This window comes from Pholcus phalangioides, unplaced genomic scaffold, assembly GCF_987345545.1.
Source record: "Pholcus phalangioides strain wild (caught in Gottingen) unplaced genomic scaffold, Ppha-v1.0 ptg000032l_1, whole genome shotgun sequence".
NCBI lineage: Eukaryota > Metazoa > Arthropoda > Arachnida > Araneae > Pholcidae > Pholcus > Pholcus phalangioides.
Window position 1 is genome coordinate 5,980,369 of NW_028301622.1, and position 18,949 is coordinate 5,999,317.

Sequence of the window (18,949 nt, forward strand, 5' to 3'; positions counted from 1 at the left end):
GAAGCAGGCAGTAAAAAAAAATTCTCTAAAAACTATATTACTTAGAGTACAGATTGACATATGGTCTTTTTGGAACATTCACATTTGGCACAGTTGATGTTTTTATTATCTGGATAAAAGTTTTTAACATTAATATGAATCAGTGGCAAAGCTAAAAATTAACCTTGGGTCTTTTCCATCTCGTTCTTCCTTTTTTTATGCTCCCATGTACCGCCTTCAGTCTCTTCATCTGAATCATATTCGTATTTGACTTTCCCTTTCAACTGAAGAAGTTTTTGTTCTCTTTCTTTTGCTTTCATCATCTCGTATAATAACCTCATCTATTTATAAAGAAAGGAAAATATGAAAAAGATTAAAAAAATTAAGTTGCATATATTTGTATATATAGTTACACATATTTCATTAAATGCAAGCCCTGTAGACCTAAAACAATACTACAAATGATCTTTTCCACAGTTATTTTCCTATAAAATGTTCATCATCGAAAGTTATTAAAACTTTCCTGAAAGTTTAGATAAACTTGAAAACCATTGAAATAAGACTCTGAATGAAAATATATGGAACATACTTTTTTGCTGTGTTAAAGAGCAAAAAATACTGGTATGGATAAAAATATTGTGTATACTGACTTTTTGCTGATCCTCCAACTGTTTCCACTGTTCTGGTGAGAGATCTGTTGACCCAAAAACTTGCAAAGCATATGATATCAATCCTGGGTCTGCATAAAAAAGAGAAATATATTAATTTTTATGATTATTATCTATGACAAAAAATTACTATCCAGCAATGGTCATGTATATCTCTTGAGCAAAATCATAATAGGCAAATATGGACGTTTAAGGTAAGATCATAACGGACTCAAAAGGATCAACTGTATTTGAAAACACACTCTTTGACCAGATCTGGTCAGGCTCAAAAGGATCAAGTATATGTCCAGGCAACCAAATAATTTCAACATAGTTGAAGGTGAAAATTTTATACTGATTCATTTATTCTCTCAAATTAACAAACTACTGACAACTTTTAAGTTATATTTTACAATAATATTTTGATTTAATTTTATTAAAGAATATAGGCTAACTATTTTCTCCTTTCAAGCTCATAGATCCATTCCTGACACCTCAAGGACCTCTGGTTAAGAACTACAGGATTATAGGTTGCTAACTGGTGGCTTATTTTTGAATCTTTATGAGAGAATGGTGACTCATTTCTATTCAGGGAAATATCCATCGAGTGGAACATTTCCCTGGAGTAACACATTTGTAACTGGTGGTCAGAGTCAACATAGTCTGTGTATGCTTTGTATTTGGCCTGCTGCCTTGATTACAAGGTTCATACTCATTTTTATAAAAAATGTTCTCAGACTTTTGCAGGTTTTCCAGTCAAACTTTCAAAAAATTCCAGGTTTTTTTAAATCAAAAAATTGATATAAATTAATAAAAATTTACAAAAAATTAATTATAAAATTATTTATTTTAATTATAAAATTAATAATTTTAATTACAATACCATAATGACATCATAATCGTAGATTTTTTTATACGCATATATGCTTTTCAAATATGCCTGATGGAGAAGAAAAATGGAAAACAATTAAGAAATGAAAGATTTCCCTTTTCTGCAATTTCAATAACCACAAGATTTAAGCCTTTACAGTTGTTTCCTTTGTGACATAATTAGTCAAAGTTGGTTTCAGTGCATCAAAATTCTTTACAGTTGGCTTGCACTCGCGTAAGCGCTAGAACCGAGAAATTTAGCAATCAGGGGCTGTTCACTGAAATCCTCTGATTTCACATGCTTGGCATGGTTCTGGATAACTTATCTGCGCCCATACGAACCCTGTGATTATTTTGTTTCTAATAACCAAAGTTATGCTTAATTTTGTTACATTTTTAAAACTTAAAAATAAAAATTGATAATAAATTTGAAATTGAAATAATATGTAACTTTCAAAAAGGCTCAGCAACAGAATAATGTGTTTGTCAGAGCCTTTTTTTCTCAGTATACATCTTGCTTCATAGAAGTTTTGAATAAGATTTGTTTGTAGATGACTAATTCATTAGCGTTATGTGGTGTCTGAGCTTGAAGTCAGTGAATTAGATGTTTAAAAACATACAAGCTACATAACAATGGAAATAAGATGGGTTGTAAAGCTATTCAAATAAAAGGAAAAAGTACCAACACAGCAGGAAAAACTGTCATGTGGATACAAGAATCTTACCTTTTTGAATGGCGGCAGGAATAGAGTTGACTACGCCATCAGATTCTTGTGGACCCCAGCGACTTTTCTTCTTTCGTTTTGCATCTGGTTCAACATTATCAGTATTTTCTGGAATAAATAAGAAATTTTCAAAAGTGAGCTTTATTTCCTAAATTACTGTCATTCAAAAAAATATCATTGTGGACAATTCCCATAGCTTAGAAATTTTCAAAGAAGATTATGCTAAAATTATTATTATACAGCAACCCCACAATCATTTTGATAATATTTGTCGCACCGCGGTCATTTTCTGCACACGAGGGCTAATTAGACCGGGACCTACAATTTATTGCCGATTCCGAATGGCAGGCTTGTTTTTATACTCATCGAGATGTTGGTGCACTAACCCCTTGATGGGGGACTCCCTGTGGTAGCAATTTTTTCTACGGTCATGTCGCCGTTTCTGTTGCACCCATGTCAGAAAGTTTTCTGACAAGGATGAACCGGGTATCGAACTCGCGACACCTCTAAACATCCTTTGGTACTTTGAGCGAGTATCTTATCGACCTGGGCTACAGCACCCTCCCCCACAATCATAATCTAAAGTCATGGAGGAAATTCTTTATCATTCTTTTACTTCTAAAAAGGTAAACCCTTTCTCAGAGTTGTGATTTGTGAGCCTTAATAGTTCATGTATCTGTGTGTTAAGCATGTTATGTATTCAGATGCTGCTATTTGTATTTTTAATAGAAAGCAAGACATAAGCAAATTGTGTGAATATTTCTCTGACTGTAATTAAATAGTTAGCATTTCAGAATGCATACGTCATATGTGTCAGTAATGCTTGTGTAAAAAGAATTAAAACACAGCCACTTTAAAAAGAATTGGATTTGCTTTTTATGGCTGTTTCTGCACACAGAGCTGTGTAAATGCATAGGCTCACCTAGCAGCACAACCCAGGAATCTCAAGTGCAATGACAGGCCCAGTGATAACAAGATTTTGTACAGCGATTTCTGGAAGTACGTAGTGAATTGGTAGGCTCATAATTCCAGCAGGGTAGAAACATAACTTTGCCCAGGGGCCTATAATGCTATTGACAGCCCTGTCTGTGTGTAGAAGAAAACTAATTATACGTCATTCAAAAATACAACAGTCATAAGAACATGTTTTAAAGAAAGAAAAAACATAAAGGCCTATTGAGACTTTAAATATCAAATATAAATGATTTCTAACATCTACCACTAAAAATGAATGGTTTGTAACATATCGACACACACCTTTTCTGTCAAAAGTCATCAAATGTCCATCGGCTTCCGCTCTTTTCTTTGCTTCCACAAGATCAGCAACTCTCTGCTTGAATAACTTGTACACCGATCCTTCTGCATTATTCAAAAAGCTATTGGAATACAAATGAATTCAAGTAAGTTTTATATTGAAATCATTGATGCCTTTGATATCATCACCACAAAGAAAATTTGATTTGATCATTTTTGTTGCACCAGTCATTTTCTGAACAGAAGGACTAATTACAGTGTGCAGTTTACTGAAGATTCTGAACGGCATCTTTCAGAATTATTACCTTTTAATACTCACTGAGAGGTGTGCTAACCCCTCATGCTATAGCTGTTTCTGTGGTATCTCTACATCAAAAGAGACCAGGACCTACAATTTATTGCAGATTCTGAATGGCAGCGTTCTGATTTTTTTTATACTCATCGAGAAGTTGATGCACTAACACCTCAATGGGGAACTTGCTGCAATCTTTTTCTGGGTGTGTGCGGTCATTTTCTCGTAGTATCTGTTGTATCCCCACGTCAAGAAAGTTTCTGTCAAGGGCAAATCGAGTATCAAACTCGCAATGCCTCTAAACATCCTTTGGTACTTTAGGCAAGTATCTTATTGGCCTACACTACTGTGCCCAAAAGAAAATTTAATTACAATCGAAAGAGTCAAATTTGTCACATGATTCTGAACCTGAAACTTGGTCTTTCACATGTTTATTTTTGTTTAATGACTGCATATGAAATCACTGTTAACTTATATTGCCACTTGTTTGAGCAAAGTTTATTATGGAAAATTGCTGAGCACAAGCTGTGCAATATAGATTGATGAAACAGTGGAGTAAGCATGATTTTTTTTTTCCAGATCATGAAATATTTTTATCTAGTGTAACATTAATACCCAATAAAATAAACATAATTCATGTGTTAAAGTTGTGGATTGCCACATGAAGAAACAGATTTTAAACTTTTAAAAGAGAAAAACAGTCTTTTTTTCAAAGTAAAATACTAATCAGTTTTAAGCTAAAGAGAATAATGTGAATGGTCAGAAGCAGCCATAAGAAAATTTAATGAACACTATTATATGGTAATTTTTTTATGTTATACAGCATTCTTAATGCCATTTTGTTGAGCATTGAATTCTTTTACAAAAACAATTCAACAAAAGAAAAAAAAATGTATTACTCTATTATGACTTTTCTCATTGAGTTTTTGTCATGGTTTTTCATAAATTATTGATTTCATTCATACCTTCCAAATGCTCCTTTATATTGCGATTTACTTTGATGATTTACAAAACAATTACACTCAATTCTTGTGGATGGGATTCATAGAGATGGGAAAATGTTTGCTAGATATTCAGTTGAACATCCATAGTTTAAAAAATCCTAGGTTCGAGGTATCCATAGCAACTGTAAAATTTTTATTGGTGACTTTTTATGTGCGATTTCTAAATTGGATCCCTTATCGGCAGAAGACATATTCATTAAATCTATATGTGTTTTGCATCACTTGATTCCACCGTAAGATAGATACTGGCTCCAGGCCCGTAATTTGTTTTTGCCCCCCCCCCCCCACCCCGAAAAATTTGAAATGACAGGCCCGACTGGCTCATTGCCTAACTGTACAAGTTATTTGCATCAAGATACATTAAATAATTATAATCTTTACTTTCATCATAATCTTTGACATATTTGCAATTAGCTTTAGCATATCTGTTACAACACTGAGCTATTCCACTTCTAGTTGCATTTTCTAACATTGAAATCATGTCAGTCATTCAGTAATTGTAGATTTATTCCAGTGGTTTTCAAAATTGTATCAAATGCCAATGATGGACACTGAATATGACAGTCATTGAATATATATTTGAATATGGTGAATATGAGATGACACCTTAAAGAAAATTACAGATTTAGAAAATATAACAGATGTGCATTTGAGCAGCTAAAAAAAGAAATTGATACCTTGGATAGCATGGTGAGCTAGAAGGTTTAAGTCTTAGGAATGAAATTGCAGAATATTTAAAAAAAAGAAATCAGCAACATTTCAGGAGACCTCAAAAACAAAATTGCAGCCAATATAGATAATTTAGATAGCAAGCACATGAGTATGATTAAGCCTACTAGAGATGATAGCTGTCAAGAAACTTGGAAAAAAATAAATGATCTTGATCAAGTTCTTAGAAATGAAATAATAAGATCAACTGATAAATTAAAAAAGGAAATAGATGATAAATATATTTTTAAGCTTAATCAAATCTAATATTGACGACAGTTTTCTGAAGTATGTTGATGAAATTTAAAAAAAAAAGAGATTTAGACGAAGTCATTAGAGATAAAGTAAGAAAGGCAATGATATAATTATTGAAGATAAATTTATCAAACTTAAAAACAATTTAATTACACAATGGAATAGCTTACCCCCGGAGGTAGTAAATTGTAACACAATTGACACGTTTAAAAGAAATACGATAAGCATGTTGGGGTAAATCAAGAAGCTATCCATTCTTAGAATAAGACAACCATAAATATTATTTATGGGCGTTGTATAATATTTTATAATGTGTATATATTGTTTATAATTTGTGTTAATTGCATTTTTAATTGGGTTGCTGTATTTTTGAAATATATGACATCCATATTTTTATGGGCATCTTTTTATCAGCCACCTCGTTGGGCATTTTGCCTGTTGTGGCGTTGTATTTGTATTTGTATAGATGTTGCAGTCCCAATTGGTCCTAAATACATGGTCAATAAAAAATATCTTGGACAAAAACTAAAGACAAATTAAAAAATTGAAGGCAATATCTTAAATAGCGATCATGATGGTTTTTATGTTCCTTCCGCTCGGTTATTGAAAAATTATGTATATGACTCAGATGAAAAAAGGATAACCCATGTTGCTAGTCCTTTAACTAATACAGATGTAACCACAAAGAGTTATGTTGATATAGGATATTTCATGCGACAGTCAAATGAATGACTCAAATTTCAAAGTGGATTCAGGAAAATCCAGTTTTCAAAATTTAATAACAGTGACTTGATATTATTGACTGACATGTTTATGAAAATTTGTGACATTAGTAAGTTTTATGCTTGCTATTTTAGGCTGAACAGATAGTGGGACAGAAGCAAAGCAATGATGAGAGAAGAGATCAGAGCAGAGAAATCAAACACACTGATTCCAATGCGCCTGCGTATAGTGGTGCGCACAGCAACAGAGTGGGAATTTCGCCACAAGCTATAATAGCAGCACATTCAAGATATTTTGTTTAAGCGATAGTGAAGTCAAAAATGTCACCAGAATCATTGATATTAAGTTCTCTGCGTACTTTAAAAAGGTGTGAACGATCAAATGAAAACAGCAAGTACCGAATATAATTTTCATATAGTTCCCGTCAAACGCTTTTCGTGGGCACCTGCTTAACCAAACCGAAAATGACTAATATTTTGAGTTTATAATATTTACATTTTGAGTTTTAAGCTAATTTATCATGCACCGTGTGTGGGTACATGTATTTGAGTAGTCTGAATTAAAAATCATGTATGTTTCTGTGGAAAAATTGGCAAGTTTTATTTGTTTATTTTCTGTGTACCATCATATTTCCATACTGGAAACGTACCGAATATTTTTTATGCTGGATTTTTGGGTGTCAATAATTACGTTTCTTGTGTAAAAAAAATGAAACCGACAAATATATTTATACAAATAAAGTTATTCGTGGGGAGGGGGATTTTCCACTTCTACCCTCCCGCCTATGCTAATAATACAAATTTAAATGGTGGGAAGCTTTTATAAACTTGATATTTTTATAAATTTTTTACTCCTAAATTTAGTAGAAAATATTATTGATCTTTTGAGAAGTGATCGCACTCAAGTGCCACGGGAAAAGGCTTAAGGTAGGGAGGAAAGCGACCAAAATATGAGCAATATTTCCGTAGTTTATATTTAAAAATAGCGATATTCACATTTTATATGATTATAAAATGTGATTATTATAATTATGAAATTTTTAAGCATTCTTTAATTTAAAAAACCAAGCTGATTGCTAATTTCTATTTGATACACTCTGCTATATCAAACGCCCCCACTATGTGTACTATGTTCCTTACTCGCAGCTATATTCTCATCTCACTTCTCTTCCTTCTCATTTGTCGCTTTGCTCGCCGCTTCCACTATGTTTTTAGCCTCAGTAGGTGGAAAAGAGAAACGCATTTGAATCTACTTGATTTCACATTTATTAGAATTCAAACTGTCATAATTTACAGAGAAGGTAAAGTAGGAGACGAGATAGAGATTTGAATTATGCTGGAAGATCGAAACAATTCTTTGAAACCATATTTTGAAGTTATGCAAATAATGAATTCGTATTAGGAAAATAAAAATATGATTGATGTGACTAATTCCATTCCAGGTATAAAAGATATTGAAAATAATAATAACTTGATGATGAAATAAGAAACTACACTAACTTTTACATTATTACTAGGTATAAAGCTGGTAATAATTAATGAAGACTGACAAAAACAGAGAAATGCAAACAACTTTTGAGAAAAATACGAGAACTTTCTTGAAGATTTCACTTTTCCATAACTATTTTGGGTACATCTTCATTTTGCATCCTAAATATTTAATCTATTTTAGCTTTCTGAAGTTAGACATATTTGCAGCTTCTAGATGTCTCACGAAATGCTCGTCGTTTTAATATTGTAAAATATTTTTAATCTGTAAAAATATTAAAAAATGAACAAAACCTTTTTTAGATTTTTTAACTATAAGAATTGTCCAAGCCAAGAATTGTACAGGTTTCAACTCCACCAGCACCACAGTGGTGGTCGGCTGAAGTTGGTTTTCTGTGGTTTTCAAATTCAAGACACGAATGTGAGCCGATCTCCCAGTTAAGTCTCGCTACAGAAAGCAACAGGCCTACAACGTTACAAATATTCAATCATTACACTTCACTCGCTATTTGAAATATAGATGGCAGCACTGAAATATCAGACACAACACTAGCTACAGACTGTTAGGTGCACTCACTTTGTTCCAGACTCTGCCACGAAGCTGGGCTGGAAGAGATCTCGGCAACACGATAAGTCCGGTGGTCCATTCATTCATGCCAAGAATTGTCTCAGTTTAAATTTTTCTTCAACTTTAGCGTAGTTTTGATTTTATAAATTGTGTTTTTCTCTCACATTATTCTTAAAAATTCTTTTTCTTTTACCTTAGAACAAACCAGTGACTAGTTAGTTAATCAATAACTTGATTTAGTTTCAGATGCAATTCATTAAAATAAGAAATGTGTGTTGTTCTACACTTGAATTAATTAACAGTGGAGCATAAACTAACAATATCTTCACATCTATTTATTTCATCTTGTAAATCTGCTGCAAGTAACATTTCATCTAGATCTTTTGCTTCAATTGAAATTTTATTGGTTGATAAACTTTGTACATTTCTTGAAGACAGAAGCATATTCTCACTTATATTTAAGCCAACATTAATTTCATCCTCTATTAACTCCCTACCATTTTCCAAAGTAATCAATAGACTTTCATCATCATCATGTAGACTTTCACTGCAAATGTTACCTTCATTAAAAACCTGCAACTTTTATTTAAATGATCATTTTCATCTAATAAAATATGGTCATATCTTTTGACAATCTATTTTTTCCATGTCTTTACTTTTTATAGACAAACTGTTTTAGCAGTTAATAGATTTCAATTTGTATGCCCAGATTGAAAGGCAGACAATGGCAAATAAGGCCAATTTAATACACAAAACTATTAACAAAATATTATCTAGTATACATCATAAATAATATGACCTAAATATAAGCCTAATATTTAAAATATTAACACAGTTCGAATCCTATTATAACGAACTCCAAGAGACCGGAGAAATTACTTCACTATAACAAAATTTTGTTATAAAGGAATTCCAGTTTTCTTGCATTGTTCCTATTTAAACTTATCCGGGGGATTAGAAAAGTGTTCGTTAAAATGAGATTTTTTCGCTAAACCGGGATTCAACTTTAAATCATATAAAAAAAGAAATTCCCACACAAAAGGGCAGTACTTTCTTATCTTATTGTATTTTGTACCAATGTTCAAATATTTTATGAACTTTTTGACTGATTAAGATCAAATTTTGTACATACGGGGTGATTATAAAAAAGCTATCCCGACATATGGGCCCCTAACTATCATACCATTCACAGAAACTGAATGAAATTTTGGCATAAGGTATTTTGAGGTATGCGCTCAAGAATGATATGGGAAACAACAGTGTCACTCTAACAGTTACGGTTACAGTGAGAAAATTTCGAAAATATCAAATAGCAGCACCAAGTTTTTTGTATTGGAATGCGATCTCCATACTGAAAAACACTAAATAGCGTTGGAATGGCCCCTGTAGCACGAAATTCCCCGGAGCTAGGCAAGGAAAAAGTAAAAAGGACTTTGCCGTGCACCAGAGCATTAATGTTCGTTTCATTCGTCACACCGTTTCTTCGGCTGAGATCCCAGCCTGATTAGTCCTCCACAAGGTCATGTGGAAAATTTGTGAAACACAATAAAATGCTTTATTTTATGCCGCTTCTCTGTCCTGATTGGTTGTCCTCACTTTTAGCCTATCTACCGACGGTGATTTTCATGCTACAGTTGCCGTTTGAACACTATTTAGGGTTTTTCACAATGGAGATCACATTCCAATACAAAAAACTTGGTGTTGCCATTTGATATTTTCGAAATTTTCTTACTGTAACCGTAACTGTTAGAGTGACACTGTTGTTTTCCATATCATTCTTGAGCGCATACATCAAAATACCTTATGCCAAAATTTCATTCCGTTTCTGTGAATGGTATGACAGTTAGGGGCCCCATATGTCAGGATAGTTTTTTTATAATCACCCTGTATATCTATATGCCGGAGGTAAAAGGCACCATGTCACAAAAGAGAAATTTTACGAGAGAGCAGTTTAAAGATTTTTGGGTGTGTATGTGTGTATCTTTCTATACAGCTTGCTTGTTTTATAAAGTAAATGTCTCTGTTAATTATCACAATAGGACTTAGTGTGCAGTGTAACAAAAGTACAACAAATTAATAGCATTATCCCAACATAGACAAAAATAGACAAAGTGACCCTTTACCTCTGGCATACAAATATGTACCAAACAGAATTTAGCTTAAAAGGTATGCTACTTTAAAACTTTGTTAGAAGTAGAAAAATGTGCGAAATCCTTGAAAAATGGTGTAAAAACAGCAATTTCTCAGCTTTAACAGTACTCTTTGGAATGGATTTCCTTTGGTTACCTTAGTTCCCAAACAATCTTTTTCCCAATTTTCATCAGACACAACATGAAGCGAGGCAAAGAAATGAAAAAAAAATCAAAAAGTGTCCATCTTTCTCTAATTCAGGGCATAGTAAGTGACCAAGTTTTTCGGGTTCATGCCAACCACTAGTGTTGGGGAAACATTGAGAACTAACTGAAACGGACGATGGTCTGCGAACACGGAAAAACAATTTTCATCAAATGATGTCCACGAAAACCTTATCAACTATTTACATAAAGATTTAGTTTCTATAAGCAGGGTATTTGTTAAACTCAAGGTTTTGGATTTTTTAACAATAAATTCAGATTATCTTGAAATTAATAATCCGAACTGGTATCTAAATACTTACATTTAACACAAAAATGGCTGGAATTTAAAACTACCTAGAATAGTGGAAAATGGTTATTTTAACCACAAGAGGGAAATCGAACATGAATTACTTTTCTTTACAGAAACTTCTTTCAAAAGTAGTTCAGAAGCATATTATATTGGAGAGCAGAGTAAAAAGTTAGCCAATGCCTGATAAAACCTTGAGAAATGAAGCTCTTTGTCATATATGAATTCCTTTTTTACATTCCCCCCCGAAGAATACAAAATTCTTGATACTCATACCAATGCAATAAAAGCAGCAAAATCCAGAGATAGCATATTGATCGAATAATGTATCCTGACGAGCTTCTTCATAGGTGCAGCTTTGACTGGTATGAAATACATACTAAAAATTCAGCAATGCTATAAATTATTGGAAGAATAAATATTTGTGTTCACATAAAAAAAAGGTGATTTCAGGATAATTTGCATTTTGACTGCTACTGTGGTTCTAGGTAGAATTTCTATTTTACCACTTAACTAAGAAGCATAGAAAATTTATATTCTGTAAAATCGTAAGACTTAAGAAGAAAAGTTGCAAAATTTCAGAAATCTGAAATTAACTGTTTGGGTGTAATCGCAAGTCAAAAGCAGCTTTATGGCTAATGTAAAAAGTAGTTATGATAATTTTGTACATATATGTACGCTGACAACACTGAGTTAAAGGATTCATTTAAAACATGCAAATGTGCAAGTACAGTCAAACCCTGCTATAACAAACTCCAAGGAAATGAAAATTTGGTTTGCTGTGTCCAAAAATGTCATTCATTATATCTGGAGGTTAGTTAGAAGCCAGGTTTGCTGTACTAGAGTTTCATTGTGTATCAAATCATGGAACATGATTGAAGTATAAAATAAAATTTTTCTTTAGAAATTTAACAAAATAGGAAAATTTAATTTTAATAAAGAATTTTAATATATTCTCATATTTATATTTTATAAAGGTAACAAAACACACTGCTTACTCATAGGCAGGGTTTTCACAATTTTCTGCTTTGGCTGTTTCCTCTGCAGAGGCACCGTTCACAGCAACACATATGGCAACCTTCTCGACTGCGAGTCTGACAGCTTTGTCTTCAGCTGTAGGAACTAGAAGCATGCTATCAGAAATCTGCTCACTTTATTCAGCGTCATCTTTGCTATGTAAGCTGATAAGAGGAAAATAGTCAATTTTGCTTCCTCAAAACCCAAGAATTTTGAGGGAGATGTTTTAGCCTTTAATTTTTGTTGGCTCTGGTTGTCAGAATTAAATTCGTCAGCGAAGAAATTAATAAATAAGTTTTTGTGCAAGTGATTTATCCTCATTTACTTGAATAACATCTTTCATAGATACAGGACGCATATTTTTTGAGCTCGAATATTTCTTAAAGAACTGAAATAGCTTTTTGGTATTCCTAACAAATAAAAAGTAGAAAATTAAAGTATCTAATCTCATTTAGTATACGTTAGCTGAGCTTTCAACTGCTTTTTGTTCAATATCACCAGCTTGATTAAAATTAATTTCTTTATTCAATAAATTTTATTTAGATATAAAGTTTGTCAAAAAATTTAATTTGAAATGTTTTATTTAATGGAAAATACAGTAATTAATAATGCTCTCTAATTAAGTGGATGAAGTTTCTCATGTACAAGGCTGCTGTTATATATATTTTGGTGTTGCAATGCATGCTGCTTAATTCGATCACATCAGGACTTGGGTTTTTTTTTATAACAATAGCCGAGTGATCCGAATAAAGACAATACCAAATGACATTATAAATGATTTCAATAAGCAGCATGTACTGTAGTACTATAGAAATGCTTTTTGACACGTTGCATGGAAAAAACTATTCACTATTAATATTGTTTGAAAGTTTTCATAATTACCTTTTTCTTCATCTTCAGGTACACCGAGTCTCAACTGTGCAGGAGTAGGTTCCAATGTTTTACTAAATAAATTTAAATTAAAAAAAGAAAAAAAGTGAGAAACAAATACCTAACCTGACTTTTGGTTTTTCAGGAAAAACTTCATGAAACTAATAATTAAGGTAACAGAAAATTTCAATAACACTGATTTCAAATTTAATAAAAACTTGACATACAATGTAAAATTCATTTATAATAACTTCTAATTAACACTTTAGTTCCCAATGGAAATTGTGAATAACGGTTAAACTATTCATAAAAATTTCTTGTAGCTGGTCACTAGAGATTTTCGAATGGGTCCAAATGGCTTATTAAAAAAAAGATATTGACAAACATAAAAGGGATTTTTAAAATTGAAATACAGATTTTTCATGAACGCATATAAAACTGCAGGAATTTCTTCATTTAATCAAGTGGAATCGTAATAAAAAATTCTAATGATTATCTGAAACTTCATCAAAAGAACTATTGAAAAATTAGACCAGTTGTAGCCAAATTGAAGAAAAGTTAGCCAAAACTGACAAAAAACTGCTTGTAATTGGACAAGAAAGGGAACAATTTGAGTTGATGAATCACCAATTAGCAGAATTGTATAATTTTTGACTGGAGGGGGATTTAACAAGCCTGATCAATATCAGTTTTGACCAGTTTCAACTATTTCAAGTTGTTAAACCTCAAACTTCATGAAATTTTTTTCTCATTAATTCTTAAAAAGTAGTTACATGAGACTGCCTTTTTAACTCTATTTAATTAATGACTGAAGAAATAAAGTAGGAATATTTAAAAATGAAAGTTTTTTAATTTATTGTATTTGAGTACAGAATTACTGTTAATTTGAATAAAATTGAATTCAGGCCATTTTTACAGCTTGAATTTAATTTTAAATGTGAAAAACAAAGAAAAATCAATACCAATCAGTGGTTGGCAAGATTTTGGACGTCATAGTAAAAACCAAAGTATATATAGGGTAGATACTACATACATGCAATTCCTTGTGAAAAACTAATATGGAAAAGTGTTTTCAGTTTTTTGATTCAACCAATAATTATATGAAGTTATAACGCATTAAAAATTGATGAGTCACTTTCAAATCCTGATAAATTCACCGAATGTACATCAAATGTATAACTTGGTTTTTAAGATGATAATGATGTTATAACCCTGAGGGTAACCAAGGAAGCTAAAGCTGTGCAAACCATTTTTTTTTCCCTTTCACTTCTCGTCAAAAAATTTGACTTAACCGTAAAGGAAATAGAATAACCACATTTTGGCAAAAAAGTATCAATTTTGGGAAAACAATTTTTCCAATAGATCTTGTTTGGCTAACGCTTTAGGAGCCGTTCAAGTATTACGTAAGCAAATTTTTAGCCATTTTTGACCCCCGACCTGGTCAGCAAAATTTCATCATCAGCTTTGCCCCTCTGAATCCTAACGCATATTGGTGGGATCACAGACATACACAAGGGGACTCGTGCCCCCCCCCCCCCAATGATCAAATTTTTTTTTTTTTTTTAATTGAAATTTCGGAAGAAAATACTTTTATATGTTATTATAATCAATTTCTGTTTAAATTCAATGTTATTTGAAGGCGATGAACTCAAAATTTATTTTTAATAAATTCATTGTGACCCACCCTCTAAGCCATATAATGATAAATTGCAAAAAGGCCCTTGGCCTGAGGACCAAATATGACCTAGGGGGGTTATCTGATGCGGCCTGCCCTCCTCAAACTTAATTTTGTAAAAATGAACTAAGCAGCACATTTACAGATCGCTTAAGCATCCGGTGGTACAATTCCAGAGCATTTAAGCGGCCCACTGCATATTTTCAGATCACTTAAATGACCTGGGACACAGTTCCAGAACACTTAAGGGATTAGTGACACAATTAGAGATCCCTTGAGTGACATGTGACGTAGTTTTAGAGCACTTAAGTGGCCCCCAGTGAGGTTCTACATCACTCAAGTTACCCACGGCACATTCTCAGATTATTTAAGTGATCCGTGGCATATAATTACGGATCACTTGAGTGATACATGGCACAGTTCCAGAGCACTTAAGCGGCCCAGACACATTTCCCGATCACTTGGATCTGCGAAACCTTTAGAGATCACTAAAGTGGCTCTGTAGGGTCCTTATCAATAGGGGGAATGTTACTTCAAGTGCCCACAAACTATAGAAAGATTTTTCTCATTTTTGACGCACCGAGTAAGATGCCATTAAGATGGCAAGGGTGGTTGATGACATAAGCATTATCCAAACCCCCCTCCCTCCCCCCTTGTCATTAAAAGTCAGCAAATCGGAAACCCCCTATTGATGCTGACATAATACTTGAATGGCCCCTTACAAATCTGGTGATAAATTTGCCAATATGGTGGGGCAAAGGTGACACATAATAACAAGGTAAATATCACTCTACAGGAAGAGGAAAAGCTCCAATCAGGAAAGAAAACTGATCTTGGCTTCTAACGGTGTTGTATATTTAAATTAATTTTCAATTAGTGGCAACCCACAATATGGTGAATTTTTTTTTCCGTTGGATGTTTGGTGTGTAACTGACCATTAAAAAACTGACACGTCACAAAATTTGAAAACTCCCTTAATATCTCTTCTGTCCAACCCTAAAAAAAATAGAAACAACTTTTCCTTATTAGTTTTTCACAAGGAATCACGTATGTAAGTATTGGGTATATATATTTACCATGTTTTTATCATATTGTCTAAAACCTCCACCTCATAACAATACATGAAAATATGGCATGAAAGTAAAACAAACACATTGAGGAAATAAAAAAAAATTAATAATGGAAAAATAGGTTTCTGTTTGTTTCAGCCATTTTGAAGGTGCCTATTTGGTAAAATGGTCAAAACTGATAAACCATGGTAGTAGAAACCAGTTTCACGCATGGCTAAAACCACCCATGGAATGAATGCAATCGTTTCCTATAAAATATTCTGATGCTTGTTAAAAGCAATAACTGAATTTATTTTAAAATTTAATATGACAATTAAAACTACAGTAAAACCTCGTTAAGTTGTCACCCTAATAAGTTGTCACTCCGGTTAAGTCTTCATTTTTCTTCAGGCCCTTCCACCTGTCATAGACAACAATGTTATTAAACCCTCGTTTACTTGTTACTAATTTTGGTTAACTCGTCACTATGAAAAAATTTGAGAAAGTGGAACAGACTATTTTTATGGCTCCCATTAAAAAAAAGAGCTTGTTAACAGCATTGCCATATGCTTAAAAGTCACCATAAAATCCTATATACCCAAATGGAACAGTTTAAGTGACGAAAGTTAAGCTGGGGAAGTTCATTTGCCTACTAAGGTTTTTGGAATGTTGGGGACAGTTCAAGCTAGATCTCATTTCTGCATGGGCTCTACTGGAGAAACCGCGAGACACCCAGGCTCTATCGCAAGAAGCAACGTAAACACTTCAGCCCCCCAGTGGGGGGGGGGGGGGCAGGGCAAATTCGGCAAAACCAAAATTTATTGATACGTCAAAGATTAGTGCAAGGAAATCCAAAAATTATGTAAACCGAAGAATCAAATTAATAAAGTCAAAGTACAACGGGCACGGATAATAAATAATTATAGAAAGCATGGGCGCTACTAACTTACAGCTTGAAATTTAAACAAAATATCTCTGTTGAAAAAAAGTAGACATTCTTTTCCAAGTTCAGGTCTTTTGTTTACTTTTCCCTGCCCATGGTCCCTCCACCAAGTCAAGTGTTTGAGATTACTTTGTAGTTGTATCATGAACTACTGATGAAGAATTAAAATACTAAAATTAAATTTGATGTCTATGTAAAATTAATGCACAATAGAGTTCTATTATGAAGAAAAGCTACTTACTTAAAGCTACTTATATAGCTTTAGACTAATAGTTGCTAAATTAAAAATTACTAGTATAAATCAAAGTATAAAGTATATCACAATAATTTAAGTAATAAGAGATAAAAAAAAAGATAAAAAATTGCTATTATCTATTCTTTCATTGATCTATAAATTTTATTAATATTGTTATTTTAATTCAGACTTTAATAAATTTCATATTACTTTAAATTTATACGATTTTCACAACATTGCACATTGAAACTGACGTCACTCCGCTTAAGGCGTCATAATTTTTCGATAACTTGAGGTGACGACTTATCGAGGTTTTACTGTATTACTACATCAGTTTTAGGAAATTTTTATTCCATCTCAATGGTTTTGACCACTTTTAATGACATATGGTTGGTTAAAACCACTTTTGACCAGTGGCTTAGTGAAAATAACCCTGCTAATTTCTACCAACAGTTTTAATTAGCATCCAGTCATTCATTAAAATATATAATCATTACTAAGGGGCCATTCAAGTATTACGTAAGCAGATTTTCAGTCATTTTTGACCCCCCCCCCCATCAGCAAAATTTCATCAACAGCTTAGAATATTTCATATCTTCAAAAAGGGGTGGTTGATGACGTAAGCAACCTTCATCCCCCCCCCCCCCCCCGTCATCAAAAGCCAGCAAATCCGAACCCTCCCCCCAATGCTGATGACGTAATACTTTAATGACCCCTAAGATAAAAAATAAAATCATGTAAAAAATTGTGATTGGGACAAAAAGCTGGACAAAAAATCACCACATACACAAGAAATCTCACAAATGTGATTGTCAGAAAAAAAGCTGAATGGACACTATTTCTTAATTAATTTGATTTTCTTTTATTAATTGAAACATTACTGCATTGCGATTTGGTGCAATGGCAATCCAACAGCCAGAACACTGGTTTTCACCATGATGCTGAGAACCGAAATTGCATAACTAACATCGCTCATGTGATGTCATTTGTGGGAAAAAACAGAGACAATATATGTTTATATGGTGAAATTCTTTTCTCCCCCAAAAGTAGAGATTTTGCATTCACTGCAAAAATATTTCAGAGGTTTATGAAATTTTCTGGAATCTGGAAGATAGAGTTGAAATAAGGGAGAATTGGAAGCTGTCATATATTATTCTACACACACAATCAAACCACTCTATCTCAAAACTGATGGAACAATAAAAAATTTCAAGACAGTTTTCAAGAAATGCACATTTTGCATAAGAAAGGAAAAAAATTCCAAAAATAGCAAAAATTTTGATTGCCAAAAACTGAAATACTAAATTTTATTTCATGCTAATTAATTTTTTTTTGTCCAGTTTAATTTATGTTCAATTACACTATACGCAAATACACCAAAATGTGTTCAATTTTTTTTTTTTGTTCAATATGCAATGTTTATTCACATATCTTTTTTAAATAATAATCTGTAAGCTTAGATTGATGCATATTTTTTGTTCTTTGAGTCAGTGTATATCTATACTAGCAACAGCTGCAAATAACTTGGGCCCCCTATCTTCTCAGGTTGCTCTCGAAAATGAAACAGCATTTTTACAGCATGTTCAGTATTTTTTACTCTATAACTTTTTTATATTTCCTCTTGATCATTTTCTTGCTGTATTTTCAGCACCTGAGTCGGCCATGCATTCAGCAGTAATTCCGGTGATTCAAGTCGAAATGAAATTTCCAGATCCAAGTAATTTTTGGTAATGTTTGTGTCTCCAATGTTCTAAAATTTCATCCTCAGAATCGTTCTGAGAATCTTTTGAGTTTTAAGTGGCATCACAATCTTTGGCCTCTGTCCGTGACCCAACTCATTCCTTTTGTTTGATGTTAAGCCCAATATGCTTATCGGTCTTGTGTAACCTATGCTATGAGCATAACAGGATACAGGATCTTCAAATGATAGGGGCCAGCAATAGCTAACCCCTTGACTTCTCACCTATGCTACTATGCATTTTAAGTGTGTGAACTGCCCAACCCT

The 18,949-nt window shown here is 32.8% G+C and overlaps 1 protein-coding gene across 1 annotated transcript in view; it reads right to left on the minus strand.

The window, feature by feature from the left end:
• LOC149066833 (SURP and G-patch domain-containing protein 1-like) overlaps nt 1-18,949 on the minus strand; it is a 32,340-nt gene that overhangs the window by 5,076 nt on the left and 8,315 nt on the right. Inside the window, exons 5-10 of the mRNA XM_089253131.1 lie at nt 13,055-13,116; nt 12,154-12,277; nt 3,479-3,597; nt 2,222-2,329; nt 630-718; nt 164-320 (exon numbers count right to left, since the gene is read on the minus strand). Coding sequence (XP_089109257.1) covers nt 164-320; nt 630-718; nt 2,222-2,329; nt 3,479-3,597; nt 12,154-12,277; nt 13,055-13,116 — 659 coding nt within the window. The remainder of the gene's footprint in view (nt 1-163; nt 321-629; nt 719-2,221; nt 2,330-3,478; nt 3,598-12,153; nt 12,278-13,054; nt 13,117-18,949) is intronic.